Source organism: Harpia harpyja, chromosome 1 (assembly GCF_026419915.1).
Source record: "Harpia harpyja isolate bHarHar1 chromosome 1, bHarHar1 primary haplotype, whole genome shotgun sequence".
Taxonomy (NCBI): domain Eukaryota; kingdom Metazoa; phylum Chordata; class Aves; order Accipitriformes; family Accipitridae; genus Harpia; species Harpia harpyja.
Window position 1 is genome coordinate 86,417,129 of NC_068940.1, and position 20,757 is coordinate 86,437,885.

Sequence of the window (20,757 nt, forward strand, 5' to 3'; positions counted from 1 at the left end):
TTAACCAGCTGATATTGTAACTATTATTCTATATATCTTTAAAACTACAAATGAAAATACAGAGAGATCTAAATTTGCACTGACAATCAAGAATTCAGCTCTTTTGAAAAGTCCTTCTGGAATTCTACAGTGTGATCCTGTAATTCAAAGAATGTTGAACAACATGCTAACAGTTCTTATAACTGGAAAGGTATTATTTAATACAAAGCTTAAATAACATTTAAGCCATCCAGTCTATGAAAAACATCATTAGTTAATTTATGCTCTGTTTTCCAGAAGACTCACTTTTAGTACAACTTATCAACTCTCCTTCTGTTCTTGATGATGACTACAGGTCATAACAGAACTTTCAGAACAGAAAGCACAGTAGCCAACTACTCCAATTCTTAAAGCTATTTGTCAACCTACTGAAAATAAGAAAATAATTTGTCTGAAAAAATGAACCATTAAAAATCCAAGTCAAACCAAGGATGAAAAGGTAAGTCTGAAGATATATTAATTGTAAAAATAATACAGTCCATGCTATTTTATGCACAGTTGTTTATTCTTGTTCCATGCTTTAAAACTTGGACTCAGAAAAATCACAGGAAGTTTTGTGTTTTTACCCTCTTTTTTTCCAGTAAAAGCACCATAGTTACATGGCTTGATTCAATCGTCCTTTTCTACAATCACTTCTCCATGAAGCACCCTTCTTCTCTGCCGCAGCATGTGGAAGTAGAGTTGTGGAAATACTTGATCAAAGCATAAAAGAAAGCAAATTAGATGAAAAAATTAAACAGATCACATAACAGAAAAATACAATTTTGCAGAATGATGAACTGAGGAAAAATTATGGCACATAGCGCTGCAGTTGGTTAAGGTAAATAACAGCAAGTCATGAACATTGCAGTGAATTGCAAAATAATTACCCAAAAGTCAGACAAGGCCCCCTGAATGTGTACCCCCTGTTCAAGGAACTTCCTTCCAACACTTTCTTTGTATAAACAGGAATTAATCACTTTCTCGCAGTGCCTGAAGTCTTCAAATCTGTGCTAAGGTCAGCATGTTTGAATTAAGACTTGGAGGAGGATACAAATTTACCCTACTTGTTCAAGTCTGAAGTGAGGAGCTCCCTCTCTCCTGGCACTCTGTAATCTATTATATTACTGTCCTGCTGATACATTTGATCCTTATATTTAATGGATAGAAAATCAGATTTATTCCTGAAGCATTAAGTTATATAAACAATTGTAAAACTGTTAGTAAGTTATGATAGCTTAGGACATTTTTTACTCACATTGATCTCTCTCGTTGGCCTTCATGATTTCTTGTGACAAAAAATTTCACAGTGAATGTGCATACTGTGGAAATCCATGTTTAAGGTCAACTTCTTAAACGAATACCTTTTATGGATGCAGATCACAGACCCTTTTAACATCAATTTTCCTGCTTCTCCATGCCTCTCCCTAATCTCTTGCCTTCTTTTTAGCCTCATTGTCCAGATTATCTAAAATACTCTATTTGCCTAGTTTGGTCTAGCTCCATTCATGGTGCTATATCTGAATCAGGTTGCTTTCTCTTTGTCTACACTGCTCAGGTACCAGTGGAAATAACACTGGAAGTGAAAGACACGTAGTGTCTCTAATCTTAGCTCCGGTTAGCCAATTGTTCTGTGGCTTCTGGTATCCAGAAGTACAAGGACAATCTGATTAAACCAGGGACTGAAGTATGTTCAGAAGGGTTTGAGGGGTAGATTTCTGTGAAAATGAAATCTCAGCGAATATTGTTTCACGTTTTTCCCAAGCATGCTCAAATAGTGATTTTCAGAGGCAACACGTAAATGGATATTAATAGCAATAAAAACAAGGCAAATCTCTGGCACAACTTACTGGACAATTTTTAAGCCATTGCTTCAAAGCGGCAGAGGCACTAGAAATTCTCAGCGACACAGTTACAGACATTTCTATGCGTAAGCAAAAAGTTTTTTTACTTTGTCCAAGTCTTAGAAATGTTTTTAGCATTTTCACTTAAATTTTTAAGACAGCTTATGTTCTGAGGCAGATAACAGGATGGAAAATCTCAGTCTAACCAACCAAAGCACTGCAAAGCTTGGAACAACAGAAAGTAGGCTTTTATAGTAGAAAGTGTTCAGCAAATTTAACTACAGGCAGTGTTTCCAGCATTGCTGATAATTGATTATTATGGTGTTTGCATTACTACAGATAAGTAATACTTACACGGCACATAGGAGAACATGACAATAATAAGGAAGTAATAGTAGTCAAAGGAGACATTATATTTGTTGGGAAGTCTCAGTGAAAACATTCCTGTTTTCTTCACATAGGGTAAAGCAGCATATATGGTTAGCAGTTCACCTGCAACTCCAGCAGGATACAAAATGATAAAAAAGTTGTATCTGCATTAAAAAAAAAAACCCTTGTGAGAAACACCCCATGAATTTAAAATTTCCTCTTGCTATTATTAGTGGCACAGCAATGTATTACAGTAGTTCCTGCACCAAAATCGAGGACCACATCCTGACTTGGCACAGAATACCAGTTTCAGTGACTTTGGATAGCGTTGCTTAGGTTTACAGAGAATGCATGCCTCAGTCCTTTTATTTAAAAACAGTGAAGTATCAGAACGTTTGTATGACTTTCTAATACTAAAGAGTAATAAAATCTGCAAATTTGTAGTCTCCAATTATGACTTTTTTTTAAATTTACTGGTCTTGCTTCTGTTGTCAGACCAGGACTGGATCCCAAATTCAGATAATCCTACATATCTTTGTAACAGTGCACGCACACTGGGTCAACTCTATGTATTATAATCTCTTTGAAGATAATGAAAACATTGAGAAACATCAGAAGCCTGTTTTACCCACTGCCACATGGGAAATCCAAATAATACTACATTTACCACTAATGGAAATAAAAAAATAAAAGAAAATGAGAGTGCCAGAAACTTATCAGATCCATTTTAAAATGGGAAGATATTCAAATAAAAGGTGAAGGCATTCAGTTTAAAGAAAATGTTGTTTGAATGCCGTAGGCCACATAGGTGGTGATAAAACGAAAAATGTCATCAATAGGGTTTGTGCTGTCCTTACGCATAGTGCCCCTTGGAGATGCAATTTTTCCTAAGGAACAGCTCTTGAGTTCACGCAGGGAACAGCAATGAGAGCCGTTGCACAGAGAGAAAGGGGCAATGTGCACTCCATGACAAAAAGAGATGAGATCCAAAACAACAGCAACCAAACAAGAAGGGTTTCCTCCTAGGAACAAATGGGCTTAGAGGACTCACAGGTCAGAGAACAGGTTAGGGGAGGTACAAGAAGGAACCAATGCCATGACCTACACACAGTTTGTCTCTATGCAGTGAAAAAAAGACCCCAAAGTAAAAATTCTGAACTAAAATTTATAACATACCTATTCCATTAACAACAGACAGACAAATCTTTTACAATTATAAGCTAAAGATGAGAAATTTCCAGCTCCCTTGGGGTACTGAATTTATGCCCAGTTGTGCTGCTTGATTATCCATAAATCTTGATGGGATATTTTTGACTCTATGAAAAGATAATACATTTTCAAATGTTTTGTTTATAGTATATTTCACCATATATCTCTGCTGTGAGAATTTCAGTTTTCCCTATTGTCTATTATAAGGAAACAAAAATTCTGTTATTCAAGATACACTGACTTGGTGGCAAAAAGTATATCTGTCAATGTAGTACTTTCCGAATGCACTTCTCTTTCTGAAGCCTGCATAAAAAATTATTAATGAAACCAGACCTGATTACTTTTAAGTTTGCCATTTAGTGCTTAAACATAACCAAGCCTACCACCTTAGGTATTAGCAAAAATATAATGTATTATAAGAATGGACATAAACATCAGACATATCAAAAAAGTGCATTAGAAACATCAGAACTGCATTATCTATAAAACAAAAATAAAGGAAAATAAACACTCTTTTAAATAAGTCATCTGCAGTGAATGTAGGTTAGATATTTTCCTTCTAACAGTGTAAGTCTGTCTCTTACATTTATTTTTCAAATTATGGCTACAGAGACTATTACTCTTCCAGTTAAGTCTCCTGATAAACATGCAGTCTCTGTAATATATGTGACCTAGTGGCCAACCTTAAGTATGCTTCAAAATCTTTTGATATGGATATGCTTTTGATATGGAACACACTTTTCATGTGCACTAAACTAAGTCAGTATTTAGCTTCACTACATGGATATAACCTTACAAAAGCTCTGATAAAGCAGAACTTCTCATAAAGTAATGATATGCATACAGATTGAGTGACAACAACTCCCATGTTTTCAAAGACCTGAAATGCACAAAGATGAGCACAGGTGCTTAATTTTGGACATTGTATTCAAAAGCATCTTAAGGAGTCACACTGTAAGTTAAAAGATGACTCCAAAGATAAAGGAAAAAAATTAAAGTAAATGAAAGCAGAGTTCAAACCATGAGAGACAGAAAGCAAAGAACAAATCACACCCCAAAATCTCAGCTAAAATATTTTTAACATTTTAAACCAAGTAACAATGATCCCAAGTACAGAAAGCAACCGACTTGCACTCTGCTGACACATAACCAAAGCTCAAACATCTGCTCTCCTGTGTGTTAGCTCAGCATGCGTGAAACTAACATGCACAGAACCATGAGAAACTGAAGTGCAAGACATCTCCACCTGGCCCATTTAATGAAGTATGGCAAATGGTTGAGCAGGTTGAATGTGTAGAAGGAATATCGAGTAATCTCTGTCACAGTCCATACGACCAGAAAAAGAATAACGCTCTCCTCATTCTGGATCTGCAGAAGTATAAAGAACCAAAACTTTCTTCATCTTTAAGCTTCTTTTCTGTGCAAACTGCAATAGACTTCTGTTTAAGATATACGGAATGGAACTAATATCTTGTAAAGAAAGAAAATTTTGGCATAAAAGTGATATGCTGAAACCATTACCGTGTACAGTTCTTTATAATATGTATTTACTAACACAGACATTTTGCAAACTCAGCAATCTTTATCCATTATGCAAATATAAAAATATAAACCCCTATAATTAAGCTTATTCCTCCTTTTTATTCTCTACCTGCATTTTCACTATGCTATCTAACTGTCTCCCTCCTTTTATTTGTGGTTGATTTACTTGTTTATTTTCTTACTTCTCAAAACAGCAAGGAGAAAACAACGCTACAGAAGATATGTTCCTTTCATAATCAGTTTTTACCCATTCTGCTTTCACTTCTCTGTCTCCTAGACTTTCTCTTACTTTTTATCTTGCTTCTTCCTCACCATATAATGCACGTCTTCATGAAACTTTAGACAAAAGGAATTGCTTAGTATAATCTACTAACTGGAACTTGGCTGCAGAAGATCAAATTTGGCAGGCTTCAGGGAGCTGCAAGACAGTTAAGGAGCTGGAACACAGATGGATCACTAAATGAAGAGTATTTGGTAGAGCAGGAGCTTTGGGTAAACTCACTCAATCCCATTTAAGTTCTGAGTCATTAAACTGCCTCATCGGTAGGTAGCACATCTCTCTGCTGTTTCAAAACATTGGTTCTTTTTTACTCTAAGTGAACAAATAAACAAAAGTCCCCAAATACAAAGAAGGCACGTGGGGATCTATTACAAACACTACCTTCTGAGAAGAATTACACCCAAGTAATTTTCTTTTCTTTAAAAGGGGAGGAATTTTGTAATACACTTCCATGCCTGAAGGCTGAAAAGCTCCAGGGATGTCTGTGAAATAAAATAAAGTAACACAAGTTTTGTTAAAATTACAAAAAAAGGGAGCAATTTTTTAAAATAAAATGCAACATGGTGATAAAGCTTAATACATCTCAAAGATGCTGAAAATCCACAGCTCTGTCAAAAGTCAAGAAGAATTATAAGTGCTCGTCATCTCATAAAATTGCACCCTCAATGTGTCAGTTAAAGAAGGTGCACTTTTAGTGAAAGGATCTCACCAACATCACAGAAGAAAACGAGATACAAAAATAATGCCAAACTCACAGATAGCAACAACTGAAGTACAAAGACATCCAAACAAAAAAGCAAAGGTAAAGACAGAATTAGGCTGTTCTTCGCCTCATGCGATAAGACACAAACATTGATAACCCAAGCTTGGATTCATGTCACAGTGCTAAATCCAAGCAGAAGAGCTTTAAGTAAGTATGCAGAGAATTCCTATCTGTCGCCTTGCAAATCTCCAGTCAAGTAGAGAGATCTGGGTCTGGCTATTATCACTAACATGCCTCTCAGTACCTAAAGTGACCCTGAACATTCATGCCTGCTAAGCAATAACAGCGTGAAATACAATCAGACATACATTCAGATGTATTTTTTCTTGGACACAGCTTGACCTACTGTACTGAAGATAGAGGAAACAAAAGAAATGACCAGATATGCTAAAGATTTAATCCACTGCAGATAATAACAAAATGGCAAAATGCAGGGCTATTTTCCAGCATTCACGTAAATATTCAAAATAAAAAACTTTTAATCTTTGAGACATTTTCCCTTAAGGAAAAAATGAAAACACTTAGCTTACAAGAAAAAAAAAAAGCTATGAAAAGCCTATTCCATGCTAAGAAAAGCGACAGTCAAGGAAAAGATGAAGTGTAGAAAACGATTCCTCTGTGAACTGAAACAAAGAGATTTGACAACTGAGGCAGGTACTATGATACCCCATCAGCAGAAGGGCATATGCCATCTGCTGGTGAGACAGTTTAATGGCTCAGCTTTTTACGTTTAAAGAAATTCAGGAGCACAGACTCAAAATCCATCACTTAATTCTTACATGCCCTTCACAGAAAGCAGACCTCAGAAACTGAACTGAATGTCCTGTCTACAAGCTGTAAGCAGTCTGCTTGTTTCATTCTGCTAACAAATCACTAGACAACCACCTACAGCCAGGCAAATAAACTATTGTCATTTATACAGGACCTTAAGTGTTACTGTGGCATGCTGGATGACTTGATATTATTTTTAACGAAAAAAATGCTGTATGCATGCCATCAAATGTTAATATTACCATAACATTAAAATCTTGAGAAGGTTCCTAAAATAAATTGCAGAATCACAACCATATTTATCTAGGTAAAATCAATTTAAGACATATTTTCATTTAGATTAATTCAGTAAGTGCTAATTTAAGTTTTTGAAAGGGAACTGGTAACACTGTGGTAGATTTGCCCATAAATAATAGCAGTAGTCATTGATCTTACTTAGGCAGACCACAGCCGGCACGATGCTGAAGACAGTGCTGATTCACAGCTAAGACCTAGACTCAGTCTCCTGGGTAGAAGCACATAAATTCCATCCCGTAACCCCAACTTCCAAAATCGCACTCAAGTACGTAAGTATTCTCTGTAGGAATGCCATTAATTTTTAAATTGGTCTTCCTTTTGAAATGAGAACTGTATTAATAGCTTCTCCTTAAAAACAATCAAAACACAACTTGCTCACGCACATACCTGTTTTATACTATGTGCAATGAACCACACCATGAAGATTCTTGAACTCACTTGGACCCCAGTCACAAGCACAGATGTGCGAACTATTCCTTAAAAAGAGAAACATGTTATCTCTGTTCCACAATTCATGTTTTAATTAGTTACAGGAGAAACTAAAACAAAGAACTCACCAACTGCACAGTGGACTACCTGTAAATAAAAATAAGTTGGAGGTTACTGATGTACAGTATGGTACTATCTACACTATAAACATGGCCTTTTGATATTAATATAAACCTAGGCTTAATTCTAAAGGAGAACTGTTTTTTTGTCTCCAACAGTATTTAAAAGAAATACACGTCAGAGCCCTGGCAACCAATGCTGTGATGGCTCAGTATCTGATCTGTGCCAACACATGAAAGAGATTTATTTTCCTAATTAATTGCATATGTTACATGTTTAGATACTTACAAAGCATTTATTTTTGCAACTAGTAAGCTTCCCTTCCATTATCTTATTCAAAGAGAAATTTTACAGGACCGTGTGGAAAGAGTCATATAAGGGATGCTAAATGCATAGCAAGTTTAAAATGTTCTGTATTCATTATGGATTAACAACTTTATTATAATTTTGCCAATGACAGCTATGAAGCTTCAGATTTATTGTATTTTCTGGTCAGTAATGTTTAGCAAATATAGTGCTTTTCATTATTTTGACAGATTTGAGTAGAATTACTTATTGTGAAAGTTTAATAGCATAAAAGCCTATACACAGCTGGCCACATGATTTTAATAGTTGCTTGAACTGTTGTAGATGTTGTAGGCAGATTGAGAAAAAAAGTTAAAATGTATATAGGCATTCTTTGTTGTGCCTGGGAAAGAACTGTAAGTGCTGAATACACTGAACAGTTTCATGCCATAGATGTACCATAAACTGAGACCACTAGTGCATAGTTGGCAAAAGTCATATTATTTAAAGAATACTTTGCACAACTTGCACAGACCCTGTTGTAACAGATTATATGGGGCATATGAATGCAGTTTGGAAATAAGCAGAAAGAGGAAAGGCACAGAAGGATAATGAGTCCAGTATAAAGAATAAGAGGGAAGCTATCATCTTTGGAGATGGAGACGAGGTATCTACTATGCTAGAGGGTTGATCTGCTGGCTGGAATGCCTTCAGAGATTTTGCCTTTTGAGTTAAAGACTCTCAACTCAAAGCAGTTCCCAGGCAGTATTTGATTTAAAGAAATATTAGAATTAAGTTTGAAAAAATGTGCCCATTTTTTTTCAACTAATCACCTTGCCCCCTCAAAAAACCTTCATTAAATAATAAAGTTAAAAGGTCTTTACTAATATAATATTTTTGGTATTAAATTCAGGTTAATAATGTGTTTTGCCTATGATATGCAGTGTCCAGTAAAGCAAACTAATGTTTAAAATTTACCTCAAGCAAAGCAAATGTCTGGAAAAATTTAAGCGTCTTTTGAACGCTTCTGAATAAGCCTCTATGTGTTCCTTTCTGTATATAAAACCGCACCATGGCAATACCTAATACCAGCCACCTACAAAAGAAAGAGAATGGATACATTTCAAATTAGAATTCTAAAAATATCCATCCACCGTAAATAATTTAGTAGAATATTTTCTTCACAGAATATCTTTGCTTCTTCACATGTCAGTGTTCTTAGATTATTAAAAATATCTTTAGACATAAATATTATATAATGTTATGTAAACATTACACTCTTTTATCTCTTTACTTGGAAAAGGATAATGACTTGTTTATCTTCTGAGCATTGACTTGAATTGAGGGGACCCCTCACAACCACAGGTCCATCAGACTTTTCACTAGCAGTGACTACATATTTTTACTATTAAATCCTCATGCATCTTTACTGTGAATTACTGTTATTTGAAAACACATGATGAACTTGGCACTGATGCCACCATTTCGGGTTGCAGGTTTATATAAGTAAAGGACTGGAACCTACGCACATGTTTGTTATATTTGTCATGGCCCCTCAACTCATAATTTTTGGAACTGACTAGTGATCTGAACACCTCTGTTTGTAATTGTCCAACTGAAGTTACCATTACGATTCAGTTTTCAAAAGTGTTGAGAAGTGATCTTTGAAAATCAGATTCCAAAGTGCTGACAGATGCGTGCTCTACGCTCCTGGCTTCCAGAGGCAGGTATATTTAACTAGCACATTTGGTGTTGTTGGCTAATTTTTTCATATTTTTTTAAGGAAACTGAACAATGATACCAACTGATAACCCTTCCAATGTAAAAGAAAGTAACAGTATCTTTTAATCAAACTGGGATTTTATATAAAACTTAAATTGAGATCTCAAATGGAAATTGAGACTAAAAAAAATAAACTTCTAAACTGTGCGTTGATCCCCACCACCCAGCCCAGACCCAGTACAATAACCCAAGGCATGCGCAATTCCTTCCACATAATTAATCCATGTTTATATAACTAAGATTTTCAAAATAGTGTACTATATGTTCCATCCTTAATGCAGAGCTATACCATATTCTTACAAATATCATGCCATCGAGATGCCTTGAAACTTCAGGTTTCAGTCCACAAAGACTAAGAAAGTACAAAAATTCTTTAATATAGGCTTATAGGCATAATCAGAGCTATGGATGGCTATTTTGAGACTTAAAAATAAAAATACAAAAATTACAGTAACTTTAGCTTAATTTCTTGTCTGATTATATTGGGAACAATTACTCAGGACTTTCATTTTACATAAAGCCATAGCAAGCATGCTGTACAGCTACATGAGCTCTGGCTAAGGAAGGGCCCAAGTGACAAAGCAGAGGGGTCTGAGAAATACTCAGAGGCAGATTCAGAGAGCATATAAACATTTGGAGAAATATTTATATAAATTTGGATAAATATTTAACACATCTCCTCTTCTCACACTCTTCCCTAAGCATAAGGTATTGGCTAACATTGGAAACAGGGTACCAGGAAATACTGATCTTTGGTCAGACCCGTTCTGCTGTAATGGCATGAGAGTCGCATGGATCACGACAACCCTCTGTTCGCCTTCGATGGCATGTACTTCAGTATCAGTCCCTTAACAACTCTTACACAGGGTGGCTACTGCTACGCAGTCACTTGGCGTGGCCCATTCCAGCACTTCATGACAGCATTTCAAACTCACATAGTCAGGCTTCCCCACATGGGAGGAATGATTCCCCTCCTTGATCGCTTCTACCTTAAGCCCATGAATCCGATCTGCCAGAGCTCCAAAATTTGCCCCCACGAGTGTTACTTAGATTTTATAATGGATTTTAAGTCTGAGTGCATCAATTTCAGGTTGTCTCCCACCAATGTGGAAACGAGGAATTACTGGAATATCACTGGTAGTCCTTCACAGCAAAGCTGTCCTGTTTTATAGTGAAGTGTTTGACAAGAGGAAGGTGACAGTGAGATTACATCCAGCTGGCAGGACAAATGGTGACAGCAACAGGTCTGTCCTAGCCCTAGCCTGAGAAGTCATGATACATCTAATCTAACAAGGCATTTTCTGCACCTCATTCTGTAACAAAAGGGTTGCAGAGAGAAGTGATCTTGGACTACACTCAGAAGCAAAGACTGCAAATATGTTTTTCTTAAATAAATTTTTATTTGGACATGAATTTCTGTAGATCGATTTATTTAGTTGTCAGTGGCTTTGATTTTGGATCTCAGGAAAGCCCTTGTACTGAATATTGCAAATCACCAGGAAATTTAAAACACTTTCTGTAATAAAGGTAGCATTTCCAGTTGGAACCTTCAGTAAGATTGGGTACTGACCTGCCATTTTAGTCCCTTAAACTTTTGTTAGAAAGAAAGATAAGCCGCAATTTTTTATTAGAATGGTTGTTAGCATGCCATTATGTATTAGTTTGTTAAAACTCCAGAAATGCTTTGCTATATTGCACTGTCTGGACAAATACACTGTTTTTGTTACTTATTTGTCCTGGGTAGTGCCCCTGTTAAGTATTGTTCTATTTCAAATGTTTATTTTTTTCTTAAATTGTATCCATAGAAGATTATAAGAATTTGTTCCTATCTCTTATTTCTCTGTTTCCACACAAAATATGCAATTTTGCACATCTTAATCCCTTTTGGTATTAATGGAAGACGGGAGAGAAGGAAGCTGGAGATACTGAATCAGCACCTCAGGTCAGAACTAACATGGTTCGATAATCTTCTACGGACGTATAAAAGTTAGTGGCAAGAGTCAGCGTTCATTAGCAAATTCACACATGGAGCACAAGGCTGGGAATTCTATGAGGTAACATTAACCCGCCAGCTAGAAAAAAATTACGAGTAAGAGCACTTTTCAAAAGGTGCTGCTGCAATATATGAACAGACTTGAATACGTGTTCAAGATCCACAGATGCTAGTGAGAAGAAAGCCGTTAGGATCGTATTCCTGGCTTTCCGCATCAGTGCTTGAACTCTTGCTTCAGCTACAGCGTATCAGTTTTGCTCTACGGGATTCAAATGGCAGAGTTCAGCCACTGGTAACCAACGTAAAGTTCTTCTCATAATGAATGTCAGCCTAGAAGTTATAAAATTGTTCGTTCTCAGGGGTTTTTTTTAAGTATTTGGAAATTAATAGATTTCCCCCACCCCCAAGAGTTAGCGAACAGGACGAGTTTTCGATAAGTGAAAATATGTGCTTCAAGCACTAACAACATAAGCCGGAGCGCCTTCATGATCTGTTGTTCAAAATAAATACCCACTTTCCTCAAAGCAAAGCATCGCAGTACGGAGCACCAGCTCCATCGAGCCCCTTGGATTACTACAGCTCTCTCCCCCTCCACCCACCCCCTGCTCACCACTAAATGCCCGCCGGCTTCGGAAATTTCTACCTCGCAGGGAGCCGGGGCGAGCTCTGCTCGCTTAGATCCAGGGCTCACGGACCTGAACGAGCTACCCCACATGGTAACGCGGGGCGTGAGCTCTCAGGGACAGCCGCAGGCGGGAACCGCCGCCCGGGACAGCCCGGCCGAACCCCCTCGGCGCCCGAGGCCGCCGCCCCGGCACGGCCGGCGGCACCGAGGGGCGCTTTCGCCTCCCCGCGGCCGGCCGGCAGCCCCCTCCCGGCGAGGCGCGGGGGCCGGCCCGGAGGCGGGCGGCGGCGGAGGGGCGGCGGCGCCGAGGGACGCGGCCCGCGCGGCACCCCCGCCCGGCATTCCTCTCCCGGCTATACTTAACCTCTGCGGCGGGCTCGGGGTGACGCGCTGGCGGCTGGCAGCGCTGCACCGTATTAGGCAATGCCCGGCAGGCAAGGGCTAGCCCCGCTCCCGGCGGCTCCCCGGCGCCCCCGGCTCTCACACCCGGCTGCCCCGCGGCTACGCCAGCCTGCCGGGACCCCGCCTCGCCTCGGCCGCGCTGCCCCCGGCCCCCGCCTCTCCGCCCTGCCGCCCCGCGCCCCGCTGAGGCGCCGCGCTGCCGGCCCACAGCACGCCCGCGCCCGCTTACCCCGCGGTCATGGCGACGTTGTAGAAGATGAGCCAGGCCGTGGCCAGGGCGCCCAGCCTCCTCTTCTTGCCATTCTCCTTCTCCTCCACCGCGCCGTTGCCACCCCCGTCCTCCTCGCTGGACGCCATGGTTCCCGCCGGCCAGGGAGCGAGAGGCGCACACCCGCGGGGAGGAGGGGCTCCCTCCGCGGCGGGGCTGAGGCCGCGCTGACAGCCGGACCTCGCGCTGTCTCTCACCCCATCTGTCTTCCTCGAGGGCCGCTGCCCGCCGCCAGCTGCTCACATGGCGCTGCGCGCTCCTCCCACCTCGCAGGGGCTCCCCGGGGCACGCCAGACCCTCCGGGGGCGGCCGAAGCCTGGCGGCGGCCCTCACGGGGGTCCCCGGGCAGGCAGGGCCCCAGCCCTCACACGCGGCCCCCGGGCGTCACGCCCGCTGTCCCCTCCCGCGCGAGGAAGCCCCTGGTGGGTCGGCACTGCGTCTCCAGCCCCGCTGGCAACCGTCAGGCGAAAGCCAGAGCGTAGCCCACCCCAACGGAAGTGACAGAAAACACCACAGTTCTGGAAAACACAGAAATGTGCGTCCGGGGTTGAACAGCTAGGAGTCTGGTCAGAGACCGAGGGGTGGGAATATGCCCAGACCCCCGCCTCAGAGGCCCAACGGCCACCTGCCGGGGTGACCTCGGGAGAGAACACCTGCCAGCCTGGTAGGCCTCAATGAACACCACCCTCAATACACAGGGAAGACTAAGGCCCACACCTGAGAAGGGGGGAAATTTCTTCCTAGGGCCTGCGGAGAACCCAGCTGGCAGACCAAAGGACGACGTTTGAATATGCGTGTTGTCGTGTAAGTCTGCTCCCTGCGCACATGCCGGGGGAAGCAAAGCCAGCGCAGGGAGTGTTGCTGGGACTAGCTCTGGAAGGGGAGGCAGCCTCAGCCTGAGCTATACTGGTGTGACGTGGCCCTTCAAAGGTGCAGGCTGCACCCGCCATCCTGACACCCGGCTCAGTCTATGCTAGCCTGTGGATGCTGTTCACTACTTTGGGCAGTGTCCATGTAGCCTCGGGCTCCTCATTTCCACAGCTAAACATGGTGACCATGGCCATTCGGCCCAAACCTCGAACACAGGCATATACAGACAGAAGAATTCCAAAAGTGGGTCAGGATGTGTCTTTGAAATGCTACTTTTTCAGTCCAAAAGGATTTCAAGAGTCCAAGTCTACCTCCTTTAGGATGGGGTAGGTCATCTCCATGTTGAAAACACCTAGATGGTCTCAGTTCACAGGCCTTCAGGTAAAAGGTAAGTAGATGTGCCACGCAAAAACTTGGTCTCTCTCCCTCTCCTCACCAAAGCACACAAGCCTATGTTCAGCTTTCAGCCTCAAAATACACACCCACTGGCAACAGCAAATGTATAACATACGCATACAAAATGAGTAGTTGGCAAAACAGCACCATGTGTATGCTCGTAAGATTATAGTAACTAACAATATTATATATACACAGATGCTTTTCATGTTCCAGTAGTCATAAATATAACCCACTTTGGGAATCCTATAGTTAAAAAATCTAGACAAAAGAATTTACACACAGGATTGAATGACCTAATTCAGAAGGTTGGCAAAAACTTCAGAGGAAAGTGCAAGAAACTATGCAGTGGACAAATATGGGATAATCTGAACCTAAATTTCATCTCAGTGTAACAGTTATAAGGTGGTTTAAACTCTGTAGCTTTCCAAAATATTTTCTGTATTTACTGTTTTAATTCTGAGTATTCCTGCTATCTTTCTTACACCTTTTTTTCCGCTCAAATTTCATTTCTCCAAACCTTTCTAGCTTCTCGGCTTTGTCAATGCAGTGTTGAAATGGGTATCACAAATTAAGCACATACTACGTGTAAAGTGTTTTTTTGTCTCATTTGAATTTGCCAACTTATGACTTCATTAACTGATGAAGACTTTCTAATTTTAAATTATGATACATGGAGGAAGGCATGACCTGATCGCAATTAATAATATGGGTGGTGATTTTTTAATCTACCTGTCCTTTGCCATTTCTCTCTTGAGATTTTTCCAGAGCAGATTTAATGGAACAAATCCTGTTTGCTTTCTGAAGTAAACATTTTTCATTTTTAAATCCCTCCTTGGATGTTTTCCATGCTTTTGCACAGAATCTTTTGAAATTTGATAAACAATCTTTGATATATTCTCATTAGAATTCTGTATTACTTTCCTTCCACTATTTATTTGCTCAAACTTACTGATTTTGGATGCACAAATTAGCTGAAATGATGACCAGGTTTGTCTTCAGTTGATTTAGTCAATTAAGAACTTGGTAGGGAGGGTAAGTAGCTGTTGTGGTTTAACCCCAGCCAGCAACTAAGCATCACGCAGCTGCTCACTCACTTCCCCCCCACCCAGTGTGATGGGGGAGAGAATCAGAAGAAAAAAGGTAAAACTCGTGGGTTGAGATAAGAACAGTTTAATAGAACAGAAAGGAAGAAAATAATAATGATAATAATAACAATAATAAAATGACAATAATAATAAAAGGATTGGAATATACAAAACAAGTGATGCACAATGCAATTGCTCACCACTCACCAAACGATGCCCATTCAGTTCCTGAGCAGCAATTCCCGCCCCCCCCTCCCCCCAGTTTATATACTGGGCATGACATCACATGGTATGGAATATCCCTTTGGCCATTTTGGGTCAGCTGCCCTGGCTGTGTCCCCTCCCAACTTCTTGTGCCCCTCCAACCTTCTTGCTGGCTGGACATGAGAAGCTGAAAAATCCTTGACTCAGTCTAAACACTACTTAGCAACAACTGAAAACATCAGTGTGTTATCAACATTCTTCTCATTCTGAACCCAAAACATCACACTATACCAGCTACTAAGAAGAAAATTAACTCTATCCCAGCTAAAACCAGGACAGTAGCTCAATGTTTTTGCTCTAATACTGTGGGGTTTATTTATGAGCATACAATTCCTCTGGCTATCACACTACCCATTCACTCAATTGAAGAGAAATTTCTGAATATCCTCGTAATCCTTTTTGGATTTGAATAAACTAAACATTTTGTGTCATTTGCAAGTTTTGCCATTCCACACTTGTCTGTATTTCCCGACCATTTATGAATGTATTAAGCACAAAACTTATTGCAGAACTTTCATAAAACACCCCACTGATTTCTTTTTGCCATACTAAAGAAAACTTGCTCTGTTTCTGTTTCCCATGTTTTGATCCATGGAGATATTTTGTTCCTTAATCTATAACTACTTCATACCCTTGATAGTTCCTGTGTGACAGTTTTTCAGCAGCATTTTCAAAATGTGTTTGTTTTGTTAATTTGTTTTAATCTGTTCTTGTAATTACATGTTCCAGGAATTGCAATAAATTAGTTGAAACGTAATTTCCTTTTCATAAGTTTTCTATTATTCTTTTAATCATGATTTCTGTCAATTTACCATGTGTATATTTGTGGTTTACTAGTCGGTATTTTCTGAATCACTATAAGATCCTTTACTTAAATTTGATAAAATGTCAGCTATTTTCAAAGCATTAAGTACAGTATCTGCGCTTAATTAGAAATACTGTACTTTTAGAGTGGTAAAATTATTTCATCTAATATTTCAACTTTGGCTAGCACCTTTTGACCCCCCAAATCCCAAAATTATTCATAAGACAGATTTTGACTACATACAGAAATGTAGTCAATGGAACTGAATTATACATTAATTATTAATAAATTATACATTAATTGCATTATCTAAATCATCTTTTAAAATCAATTATGACTGGCTTATCCATTTAGCTCAACTTTGCTGTTGTTCAAGTACAGTCTGAAATCAACCTTCCTAATAAATTTTAAGATAGTCAGATCAAGGTCTTTTGTATTGTAGGTGAGCGCATCATTATGTTTCATATTCATTCTCAGCCTTCACAGGTGGTTCTCCTTTATCCACTCTAGTTCCAAACCATCAACAGTGCTATACTGTTACTACAAAAATGAGTGGTTTTCCTGGCCTTCTTCACGATTGATATCATCTATGTGTTTTTATTTTCTAGGTTCCTATGGCACAAGTAGATATTCAATACCTTATAAAGCTGAATGGGTTTTATTTCCTATTTCCAGAAATACAAGGTGAGGCTTTTACAAGAATTATTTTTCTCATGCAGTGTTCTATAATGATTTTTTTTGTTACAAAATTAAGCTATCCAATGTGGGAACATTTCTATGATATGAAAAGTTGTAGTGCTCTGAAAATAATATAATGACTTATCAGCTCCACTATCACAGGGGAAGGTCATCTACTATGAAATGCTGCAAGAATTACTTATTATGAGCCTTGCAGAATCATGAGATCAGCTTTATATTCAGAATAGTTAAATGCGAGATGATAACTTAAAATCCTAAGGAAGGACAATTTGTTAAAAAAATTAACAACTTAAATTCTGCTTGTCCTTCTGCCCTGTCTTCACTTAATTCTCCCAACACGCCTTGCAAGAGCAAAGTGTTTAGACAACAGACTTGTATAAAGTACTTGCACACTATTTTAGGCTTATGATATGTAGTAATCAGTGATGTATTCAAGGATAAATGCAAGTAAACAGAATTTAGCTATGTCTAAATTGAACAACACAGTGTCTATGCACTTTTTGTGCTTTCATCTGGGCGTGTATATCTATTATTCTATTTACTACTCTAGGAATAGGACAGAAGATGCTTTCAAAAGACATGGTGTAGAATGGATTGCGTAAGTCTTGTGGAAAGAACTAGAAGATGTCTATTTGGCACATCTGAAGCAGTTGGAGTTTTGCACTGCTACTGCAAAATAAATGATTCATATTAAGCCTCTGACTGTACAGTTCAGTAGTCAGCGAAGGAAAACAGGTGTCATGAACACAGGCTGAAGCAGAAGTTTATATTTCTGTTATAAAAATACAAAAATTCTGTTGTGAATATTTAGAAGTCTTTGTGTGAAAACTTGATTCTATATTTCTGAAAAGCACTGGTATATTTATTTTGTGTTCTGAAAAGGACCAGTTTGAGATGACCTTGTGTATTGTTCCATTTAATCCTCTGCAGAAGCAAAACTATAACCCAAACTGCAGTGTTGAAGGACACACACACATCTTAAAGGGAGATGACTACCCTGCTTATCTGAGTTTAGTTTATCCAAACTCAGTGTACTTTTTGCTATAACAGACTAATTGGACTCTGAACAATAATTATTTTCTTTATGGGATATTGTGGACTGTACCACTGTTTAACTATCCTGACATTTTGTTGCATTGCTAGGCTTGGGTAGATTTATGTATAGACCAGTCCCATAGACTGTTAATCTGTGCAGTTGGCACCTTTGCACACTACGCAGACTGGCTGTATCAGGAAGCCAAATCCACTCTAATGTTCTAATTATATAGATATACATATAAAATGCTTAGTAAAAAATCAGTACCTTTAACTTCAATGGTACTGTTCACATGAGTAAAGTAAAGTACATGTTGAAAATTAACGGCTAGCATAAGTAAGATCTTCTTAAATTCCCTTCCCTATACCATGTGATAATATAAATGTAATATTTTTCTTAAATAAAGAAGCTTTGCTACCTTGCCAACAGATATCGGGCAGATTTTTCACAGGGTTTCACAAAACACACTTCAATAATATTAAAAATACCTTCTGATTTTCAGTATATTTCAATGGTAGCTTGCTTGCTTAAGCACTACAATCTTTATAGAGGAGACTGCTTCCATTATTAGTTTCAGAGCACATACAATCTTTGCTTGTTACTTAGTTTTATTTCAAGGACTTGGTTAAAAGGGGCTCTTTATCAAGGGAGTAGTGTTCCAATCTAACTCCCGTTATGGTTAGTGGAAGTATTTCTATTTCCCTTCTTAGAAGAGTGGTGGAGAGCGAAAAGATTAATTTTAACCTCATCACTGGTTGAAAACTGGTCTGAGTTATCAGCAAGAAAAAGTGACCATATTGGGTGTAGTCAGTTTGGCCACACTGAGAACAGGTGTTTGTGCCAAAAAAAGCACTAGAACAAGTGGTTCCCCGCGGCAGTGTCAGGAAGCTGGCACAGAGTGATGCTCCTGCCAGCATCCCCAGGGAAGCCCAGGCACCCAGAGGTCCCAGCAGCCAGCAGGTTCCAGATTATCTGCTTCTTACAGGTACATCACAATACATCACTAGAAGCTTACTAATGCAAATAGTATGAACACATTTTTGTGTTTCACTTTGGTGAACTTGTTATCCAAAATCATTTAACAAAACTGCAGTGTAAACATATGAAATATTACTTCATGTGAATTAGTTTGCAAGTACTGCTTTGAATACAGAAAGATTGAGGAAGATATGAACCCTTGTTTCTGGCATCTATATGTGCATATATTAACTAGAATGTGGCACATTACAATTTTTACCGTGGTCAGGGCAAAATGAATTGTTCTATAAAGTTTATTATTTGAATACTTGCCTAGTTCTAATGTTACATAGATTTGAGGGAACTCCAGGTATATGCTTCACATAATCCTACTTGCATACTTCATAATATTAAGGCCAAAAAGACAATGAAATAATTTTAGCCTGACTCCTTGTGTAACAGAGGACACCAGACCTACTGTATTGGTATGTTTCATATATTCTCTTTACATAAGGAAATAGATAAGAATACCATAAGTAAGCCATGCAACTTGGACACTTGCAAAATATTAGGACATGTACAATAAGATTATAGATGGGAAGTAAATCACTGTAGTCCAGTACTTAGAACATTTACATGTAGCCTGTGACTGGGATAAATTTTGTCTTAGTCATATCATTGTATTGTTATGCATTACAGCATCTTTGTATGCCATCCAAAACATCTTGTACTTGCCCTGTCAAAGACAAAAGCTGTGATTAAATGGACTGCTGGCACTTTCTCTATTCTGAACCTTCCTCTTTTCCTTTGATTTTCTTTTCTGCCCAGCTTCCAGTTCTGAAAGCAATGTACACAGTCAACTATAATGAAAATGTAGTTAAAATAGAGGTCAGTGTGACCAATCCCTTAGACAACTGTTGATCTTCACATCTGTCTCCTTCCTAAAAGTGTACTGGCCTGACTTTTTCCTGAAGTTATACACCTTATCTTTACAGTGCAGCAGCTAGCAAACTAATAAGTGCTAAAATAAATGGGCATGCCAAGTATAATACTCCTCCAGTAAACTGGAACTGCAGTGGAGTTCTCCTGCACGGCCATAGTGTTCTTGTCTTCCTCTAAGAAATACGCTTGTCTAATGCAGATGTGTGTCAGTTGAGTGATTGTAAAAAACATTAGAACTTCCCTAGCAGATTGTCATTTATAAGTTGCTGTTCCTAAGTACCCTTTCCTACCAGAAGACTATAGGGAAATGAATCATTGTAGAACATCAGAATCCGGAACTAACCTTGGTATGGATAAACCCTCATCATAATTTTAAAAATAAGTAAAAAAATTATATAAACAAACAACAAAATTAAGCAGTTACTTAAGCAAATTTAGAAGTATGTCACATCTTTAAAATCCAGGAAGTGAGTTGCACTGGCAATTAACTGAGTACATGCCTTTATCTCTTAGCAGTATCTGAACAACAAACAGTACTATATAAAAAATGAAGTGTGCAAAGAAAAAAGCGTCTGTACTAATCATCTGAGATTGTTTACTTTGGACAAAAGTAGCACATATTGTTAAAAACCACCCTACTTAAAACTTGCTATAAGGCTGTCTGGAGGCAAGTCCTAAGTCAGAGAACTGTTGGGTAGATAAG

The 20,757-nt window shown here is 39.0% G+C and overlaps 1 protein-coding gene and 1 long non-coding RNA gene across 3 annotated transcripts; one reads left to right on the forward strand and one right to left on the reverse strand.

The window, feature by feature from the left end:
• Positions 1-523: 523 nt before the first annotated feature.
• On the reverse strand, positions 524-13,237 carry HACD1 (3-hydroxyacyl-CoA dehydratase 1). 2 transcript variants are annotated; one of them, XM_052803556.1, is made up of 7 exons: positions 12,959-13,237; positions 8,906-9,023; positions 7,651-7,669; positions 7,481-7,563; positions 4,687-4,808; positions 2,217-2,395; positions 524-731 (listed from the first exon to the last, which is right to left on the reverse strand). In XM_052803556.1, exons 1-7 carry the CDS (start codon positions 13,084-13,086, stop codon positions 649-651), a joined length of 732 nt encoding a protein of 243 aa, XP_052659516.1. In that variant the 5' UTR covers positions 13,087-13,237; the 3' UTR covers positions 524-648. The 2 variants fall into 2 exon arrangements, with proteins under 2 accessions (XP_052659516.1, XP_052659506.1); XM_052803546.1 differs by having other exon boundaries at positions 7,481-7,569.
• Positions 13,238-13,536: 299 nt separating this feature from the next.
• Positions 13,537-20,142, forward strand: LOC128142903 (uncharacterized). The gene is made up of 3 exons (XR_008235551.1): positions 13,537-13,801; positions 17,029-17,104; positions 17,670-20,142. It is a non-coding gene; the product is annotated as an uncharacterized LOC128142903 (long non-coding RNA).
• The last annotated feature ends 615 nt before the right edge of the window (positions 20,143-20,757 follow it).